At 35.1% G+C, this 8,799-nt stretch overlaps 1 protein-coding gene across 5 annotated transcripts in view; it reads right to left on the bottom strand.

The window, feature by feature from the left end:
* Positions 1-3,810: 3,810 nt before the first annotated feature.
* FGF12 (fibroblast growth factor 12) overlaps positions 3,811-8,799 on the bottom strand; it is a 529,784-nt gene continuing 524,795 nt past the window's right edge. For all 5 annotated transcript variants that reach the window (XM_053667219.1, XM_053667217.1, XM_037158498.2 and 2 more), the window contains one exon: positions 3,811-8,569. In XM_053667219.1, coding sequence (XP_053523194.1) covers positions 8,451-8,569 — 119 coding nt within the window. In that variant the 3' untranslated portion in view covers positions 3,811-8,450. The remainder of the gene's footprint in view (positions 8,570-8,799) is intronic.

Genomic DNA, 8,799 nt, shown 5'->3' with positions numbered 1-8,799 from the left:
CTGCAATCATGGCTAAGGCTGGCACTGGCATTGCACAAAGAAATGCCAGCTGTCAGAGTTTAGGCTACAATTGCTCAGCGTTTTTTGTAGTGTGTTGAGAACAAATCTGTGCTGCCAGTTCTATAAACGTATAGCACATACCATTACAATTACCTACTGTGTTTGTGTAAGTAAGGACACTCTGTGATGTTTGTGCAAGGACAAAATGCCCAACAATGCATTTCTCAGAAGGTATTCCCATCTTTAAGTGGCAGCTGACTGTATGTGAGTGTGTATGTAAGGGACACAGTACAGCATTTTAAGTAATTAAACAATTAGTATTGCCTTCTAGAGCAGCTTGCCAAAGGGGTTAGAAAAATAACATGACAATACTGATAGCATTTAAAATTCCTAAGAAAAATAATTGGGAAATCTTGTACTCAGAGAATGTATATTACTTTCAAATAACCTCCCCTGAAGAAAGCAAACAAACAAGGAAGTCAGTGAAAAACCCAAAGAATTTTATGAAAGAAGGTCACCCAAGGGTCGATGCCTACCCAAGTTGTTACTCCTAGACAAAGGCAAACAAAAAGCATATCAGGTCCTCAAAGCCTCAGAAATGTTACCAGTTGAGGAACTTTTTGTCACTGTACGCTGAGCCAGAGATGAAAACTTTGAATAGGAATTTGAAGACATCTGGAAATAATTACACGGTGTGGCAAAAGTAGGTTTAGAGTCGTAAGTAGGTTGTGAAAGAGTTTAGTTTTGTATTATTTATTAATTACTGTATTATTTTCCATGTGAACAACTGTAAACATACTTTTGCCATGTCCTTTATTTAAACAAGTAAAATTTAAAATAACAGAGTAAAATAATGAGTCACTGAGTAACTAAGTAATAATTCTGATTAGTAAAAATCATGTGTGTAAGGGATTGCTAGGTTAAACTAAGAGTGACGAGGAGGGGAGCCAGAATTTACAATGGATTGAAACCATGTGTCTCCTATGGGAACACATATTTCCTAAGGATGAAGCCCTTCCATTGGAATGATTGCCTTGGAAGCCTTGCCTTAGTTAAGTGAAGTGAGAAAAGAAAATGCATTGCAGGAAGAAAGCACAGCTAACCCCTCCAACGCTTAATCCCTGAGAACAGATTGATTAGATCACACAAAATTAGATTTGATAACACAAATTTAAGTGGAGGATTCATGATCAATCACTGAATGGAAATATTTTAGTATATCTGAAAAACTCTGAATAATGTGTTTATTATACTTTATGTTTTTCAGATTTATTAGATTAGAATTATTCTTACCAGTCTGTTAACACACCTCTGCTTTCATTTGATTCATAGAGATGAAAAAGTAAAAAAATAGAAATGAATGTGAATGTTGAAATTTTTTTCGATGAGGTTGTCAAAACAGTGAATGCAATTTTATAGCATACTGTTACATATATACATATATATGTGTATATATATATATGCATTACACATATCACAGTATTTATATATAAATTATGTATAATAAGAATGAGAAAGTATGAAAGTGTTTTGGACTAGCTGGATTGTATCAGAAACATCATGTTGTACTGTGCATTCCAAATTAGTGGAGTTTTTTTTTTAGTAAAATAAACGCTATGGTAAAGAAACAAAATATTTAAAATATCTCAAAATATTCCACATGAATAAAGAATACTTGAAGAGAAGAGTGAGAAAGAATGACAGTAATCTTCAAATATCTGTAAGACTTTCTCCTACAGAGGAGGAGGACTAAAGTGACCTTGAATAGCCCTAGGGATGAAATTTGAAACAATGGTTAGAAGCTACAGAACAAGTTACTTTGTATAAGTAAGAACATTATAAAACCAATACTGCGCACAAATGGAATAGGTTGCTTTGGGAAATGGAGGTGTTTAACATCACTCAAAGTGGTCAAACACATGCTATCACCTGTAGAGAAGATTCAATAGCAGCATTTATTGCTGTCCCAGGTTTTTGAGGTCCCAAATAGTCCTGAGTTTTAGACCTGGAATGACTGCTTGAGTGACATTTTAAGAAATATTTTGTAATTTTCTAATCTAAGCAGTATTTTTATGGTTATGAAAAATGTAGATAAGAACTTCTGGTTTAGAATAGACTCTGTGAGCCTCATCTAAATGCATTGGACATGCCCTGGCTGGCATGGCCCAGTTCCTTAGGTATCGTCCTACAAGCGAAAGGTCACTGGTTGGATTCTTGATCAAAGGCAGAAGCCCTGCCTGGGTTGTGGGTTCAGTCCTTGGTCCAGATGCATACAGCAGGCAATTGGTTGATATTTCTCACTCACACCAATCTTTCTCTATATTTCTCCTCTCTCCCACTCTGGAAAAATGAATAAAATCCTTTAAAAATTAATGTATTGGACATACTAGATCTATTGAGTTACTGTTAAATGGACCAGTTTTGTTTAAAATTGCAGCTGTTTCTAGGTTCCTCAGTGACCTACACAATGCCTTTGGCATAGCAGGCATTTAATAAGGCAAGGGAAATTGAATCTTCACAGCCTTTGTTGGTAACCCTGCTTTATGAAAGTAACTGTTATTAATCAATATTTGCATTTCTCTGCCAGTTTTTAGACTATCCAATGAGCTGTGATAGGAATTAGATACATTAACAGACAATGGAGATTTGTTTTGTTTGCTACTCAGCACTGATTTGCATTTCCTCTTAATAAATCACAGTGAATTTCATTCAAATATTCACCCATCATCTATGCAGACCTGTATCTTTGGAAAAAATACATCTTACCTACAAGTCTAGGAAAAGGCCCTGGTTCACTTAAACTAGTTAACATATCTCAAATATGTATTGGCACGTATTGGCAAGTATTCCTGGCCACAGTGGTTTATTTAATTATGGACAGATGGCCCAATTTGGGAGATTTGAGGAGCCGTTTTCAGGGGGCATGTGATAAGAGAAAACAAATGATTTAAATATGTGGTGTCTGCAACTTGTAAGAGAATCCCTGGCTCTAAGAGAGAAGTTAGTATACACGGAGGTAGAAGAGCTGAGAGAAATACAGACAAAGTAAGTCTCAGTGATGATGCTGTGAACCTGTCTAGGTGAAGGCCATTTGGTTTGGGGATTGTTATGAAGCAACCAGCAGTATCCTAACAGATACAGAGGCTCAAACAAATCCAGAGTACACTGACAGAACCGAGAATAATTTTTCCTTTTTATTCATCTCAACTCAGCTTTTTCCCACCTCCTCCTCTGAACATTCTTTCCTTGTTTCGTTCGTAAGTATTGAATGAAATGTACAAGTCGTGCTGCGCACGTCATGCTGTTCATCCTCACAACTTTTCTCCAACCCATTTCCTTGCCTTTGAGGGCCCCTTCTTGTCCCTTATTACTCAGTAAAAGCTAACCTTTCTCAGCCCCTGGGTCCCGTCTAGGTTTCATTGTTGCGCCATCAGTTGTATTCAAAATCTTACTAACATACTTACTATAACACATACTTTTGAGTCTTCGTTATTTATTTATATTTTGGCCTTTCTTGGATTTTTTGAGACTATAGTTTTGTTTATAACCTCTACACTCAACTGAGCTTCCACGTGGTAACTTATGAATAAATGAATCGCTCCAGTTCTTAATCCTAGAAAAGTGAAATAGCAGGTTTACCACAAGTAGCTTCATATTTAGAAAATAACTTTTACTTCTGATTGCAATATTAAAATATTTTTGACTTATTACCCATCTATAAACTCATTTTTGATCTTACAAGGCATGACACTTCTTCAGTGACACATTACAGGGTAAACGCATTTAAAAAACAAAAAAGAGAGACACTTCCAAAAGAAATTTAATGTAAAAAAAAAAGTGCAAGTATTTTGTGTACATGCATGAGCATCTCAAGATTTTAACTGCTTTTTAATTCAGGAAGGTTTGCTGTATAAACAATTTACAAATCTGATCTCAAAAAGCGATGATTTGAATAATCTGAGCTTTAATGCAAAAACAAAACATGAATTTGTTCAGTTTCCCATACAACATATTTATTAAACATTTCAGTGTCAATAATTTCTTAAGAGTGTAACATTTAACCTTACAATGGAGCTAGAACCAATTCTAGTCATGGGAGTATAGTCTGGACTTTCGAACGACTTTAAATGAAATGAATGCCACTGTCTTTTCGGGTTGTGCTTGGAGCAGAGACAAAGAAGCATCAACTCATCCTTTCCAACTACTAAAACATCGAATGATGCAATTTTATGACATTACTTTATGCTATTACCACAATGTTAAATATATTTTTGCTTCTGTAATGTTCCTGAAATTCAGTATATCATCTCTGAGCATGACCAATTTTCACTCACTTTAGATTTCAAATATTAAATATTTAACTTGGGATTCAGTAGAAGTTGTGAAAAGTAAAGATCAGCATTTAGCATCTTTTTCCAGTTCTCAACCATAGATTTTCAATTTGCTAGGACTTATCATGGAGCCTGTTTCTGGAAGGATAGGTTTTTAAGGTAGCTTTTTAAAAATAAAAAAAGAGTTGCCTCTGAATCAAAGAGGGGATTCGGAAGCACTGAAGCTCTGAAGGGGCGTGTGCTTTGATTATTGTTCCCACCTGTTTCTTCTTTTTATTACAAAGTGGCGATTTCTACTATCATTAGAAATATACATTTATATATAAAGTTTTACATTCAAGTCTCTTTATTTTTGATTACCTATGACTACCACAAATCAAATAAAAACTCTATATAATATATCCTTATTTCAGAAGCATATGTATATATACACATTTATATTTGTAGAACAATCCACCATTTTAAATGTTATTCTGATTTTTAAAAAAATGCTATTTACAATTTATGACAGAGAAATAATCTCAGCCTTTTATGATATTAAAATGAGTGGGGCATTTTTCTGTTTGAATGTGTTTCACCTTGTGCAGATGAAATGAAGCGACTTCATGAAAACCCATCACGGAGCAAGGCCTGGTAGATTAAGTCATGAAAGTGAATAGTAGATTTGCTATTCCTGGGTCTGTGTTTAAAAACAATTCCTGTTGATGCAGTCATGATTCTTCACCAAGAATCAGCGGTCCTCAGTCAGGACCTTCAAAGTTTCAGTTCCCATTAAGCCATTCTTGATCCTTTCAGTTTGTCTTAATGCTCTCATCTCTTGCTGGTGCAACCAAGGACCACCAATCTATATACAATACCTATGTGCACCATTACTGTTTTCTTAGATAGAAGGATTCGCCTAAAAAACTCTCTGGATTACAGGGAGGTCCTGGATCAAGCATCACAATGTGCCTCAAATTGATGTCTCTTCATGGGGCCAGTTCATCGTGGCTAAAAATGTGCTCCAAAAGTCACATGTGAAATTCGAATCCTAAGCCATTACTGTGACCAAGAATAGGTTCTCTTGCTGTCCTCCAGTTTGCTGAGGCACAACCATTGCCGAATTAGTGAACTCATTGCTGAATCCAGCACCATTTTGTATCTATACCTCAAACCTCCATCTTAAAGACCAAGTTAGGTATATTGACCACAAAACTATTTTATGGAGTCTCAGAAGTTTTTTTTTTTTTCTCATTCTTAAACTCGCTGGTTTCAAAACATGTTACAGTTAGGACTCTCAGAATAAACATGTCTTAACTTGCATAGCCAATTACAAAGCTTTGCTAGAAGTCGTATTTAGTCATATTTCTTCTGACAATGCCTCAATGAATTATTATTTTTTTTATAATAGCTTAGTTCACTTATAGGAGAATAAATGATGGGTGAATTGAGACCCAGAAATTGAAACAATAAATATCAAAGTAAATAACTCTTTTATTTGGAATAAACCTGATAAATGAACTATGAAACTGGCTCATATTTTTGGAGGAAGCTAATTTGCCAATTTTTTAAAAACCTACATTGTGAATACTGACATTTTTCTATTACAAGTTTCATGTGCTCACAAAGTAAGCAACAGTTATGCAAATGTTCACCTCTGCTTTAAACCAGTTTTTTTCAGGTAATGTGTAAAAGTAATACAAGGTTTCCAACTTATTCTCTGAAATTAATTGTGACTAAGACAAAGTGAATACCCAAACATTTCCCTGTGGTGAACATTTGCTTAAATGACACAGAGAAAAAATATACAAATTGGGTAGTTAGAACTCTACTTCTTAACTCTGTCAGGATGGAGACCAATGTGACTAGATAACAAACGAACAGCCACTGAAAATAGAGGGAAGGATGTTGTTGGATATTCATATCTCTATCATATTTTTCATAATATTTAACTGGGTTAAACATATTCTGTCATGAAGCCATCGGTGTAATGAATAACACTCTGTGAAAATGTCCATGTTTGTGTGTTACTGATGAGTTTGTGGTGAGTGTATACGTGTGTGTGTATGTTTCCCCACAAATGCTCACATTATTTCATGCTGCACGAGCCTGTGACCCATTTTGTAGAAGCCTCCTTTTATTTCTTCAAAGAAAATAAGGCTTTGTGCTTGGGATTTGTTTGGTCCTGGAAGTGACAGGTACGTTTATAATCCAGTCAAATCAAGAGTGACAAGAAGAAATACAATTAGATTTTTTTAAAACAAGGGCATTCTTTTCCTAGAAGAGCAACATTCCTTTTTAGAAAAATTAAATGTATCTATTTGTTACTTTCCAAATATTTTGGTTAAAATATTTCTTGCAAATTTATGTTCAAAATCCTTGGTTAGGTACATAACTTTACTTCTTTGCAATTGATTAGGTAAATTCTTCCATTTTGTTTTCTGCTGACCTCCTGATAACATAAATAGAATACTTGGTGAAGTACACAAACCACTATTGGAGAATAATGATTGTGTAGAGTGAGAGAAACTACAGTGACCTTGAATACAGCAACCAATGGCAAGGTCATTGAAGTGAGGACCTAGAGCTTTTGCAAAGTGTATATATTTTAGGGAGTCATATTTGGAACAGTACATACATGCTGGACAGGAGAGTTATAGGAGAAGTAACATGCTAAGTCTCATCACTGACAACATCCATAAATCTGCATACATTTTTAACATTCTGTTTTGTTGTTTTAATTTGGATGTCTCTACACCATACCTGATTTGTAGGACTAAGAGGATCTATTTCCAAGGCAATTGAATAATGTTCATTTCTTCCCTAATATTTTTCTAATACTTCAGTATTCCTAATGATGCATTTGCCTAGTCTTACACTGAGTTTCCTTTCTTTTTTATTCTACTTTAAGCTTCTCTCATAACTCTGTTTGTTGAAAGCGTGGCTGTTAATTCCATATTGTTTCTCTACACCCATGAAAAATCCAGTCTATTACAAGCACCCTTCTGTGTTCTAGGAGACACATTTTTTTTGTCACCTAGACTTATAAATGAGAATATATAGTAACAAACAAGCCACCTGCTTCATAAGATAGTAAATTAGGAAATTCACAGCCCTGCCTCCCGACATTATGGCAGAGTTCAGAAAACGCTGTACACATAAAACTCTAGTAAGTTACAAAGGCAGACACAATTTGCTTTGAACAATTTTCTAGGGTGTATTTTCTTAGGAAAACACTTCTTCCTTCTTTCCTGCTGCGAGACATGGTAAAGAACTCTAAGACAATGAGACATGCACCTACACTCTCAAAGGTGTCCACAAAGTTAAAAATCAGACCAAACAGTAAGAACACATAAATTGTACATCACTGCCCAGGCATGGTAATAGCAAAAAAAATCCCAAAAGTTACTCCAGCCTTACAAAAAAGTTTTGTCTAATTTTCTAAAAAAAAGAGAGAGAAAGATCCTAAGTTAATACCTTTCATAAAAATATGACATTCTCTTAGGAGAATCTAAAACTTTTTATGAAGGAATTAAGTCTGCTAATACCACTAGATTCAACTTGATATTTAATGATTCCTTGTTATTTATTTTGGAGGCATCAGAAAAACCTATAAATAAATGCTCAATATCACAGTTTTAAAGAAATCCCGAAAACAGGATGTAATCATGTGTTAATTTCGGATGCCTAAAGCAAATACAAAATGAAGACAGAGCGCTCATCACAGCATTATCCAGAGCTTAAGCTATTCAGGATATTACATCAATTTGTAAGTTCAATTCTCCAAAACCCTTTTCTTTAAGGTAATAACTTTATTTCATCTTTATTACAGTTACATCTTCATTACAATGAGCCCTCTATTAATTGTGCAATTTACTTTAACGTTTGTGGAGTCCTGATCTATTTACCCTTGCTTATATGTGTGCTAATGTTTGTGCATGTGCATTTCCTACCACATTGCAACAGGAAAGCTTTGGTTCAATTTTCCTGTCCTACACAAGGGAAGATTTGGGGAGCCACTAGGTCCTACATTGCCATTTTATTTTTCTCTCCTTGGGTGGATTTATTGGAAGGAAATGGGTAAAGGAGGGTGGGGAGAGAAAGGGAAGGGATGAGAGGGGCCAAGGGAAGAGATCTCAGCTATGTTGAATCTTGATTCACGACTTTGCCTCCATTCATGGTTGGTGTTCCAGAACTTTTCCGAGAACGCCCTTGTTTTTCTCCAATTTCATGTAGTGACGGCTCTCTGTACATACACACTGGAAGGCAAAATGGCAATAATTACTTATCATAATTGTAGACATCAATTTGGTCTCAATAAACAGGTCAAATTAGAGTTAATGTTTTTAACTCATATCACAAGCTCTTCTCCCTGCAACAAAAACAAGTTTTAACATAATCATATATTTAATGGATACACATGATCCTCCTCCACTTCTATCAATACAACAGCCTATGTCTTCTTCAACTGCAGATATATGAGTGGTTT

The sequence above is a fragment of the Artibeus jamaicensis genome, unplaced genomic scaffold (genome assembly GCF_021234435.1).
Source record: "Artibeus jamaicensis isolate MK-2021 breed Jamaican fruit bat unplaced genomic scaffold, CSHL_Jam_final contig_466, whole genome shotgun sequence".
NCBI classification, from domain to species: domain Eukaryota; kingdom Metazoa; phylum Chordata; class Mammalia; order Chiroptera; family Phyllostomidae; genus Artibeus; species Artibeus jamaicensis.
The sequence above is the reverse complement of the archived record's forward strand: the minus strand, read 5'-3'. Positions and strand labels throughout refer to the sequence as shown.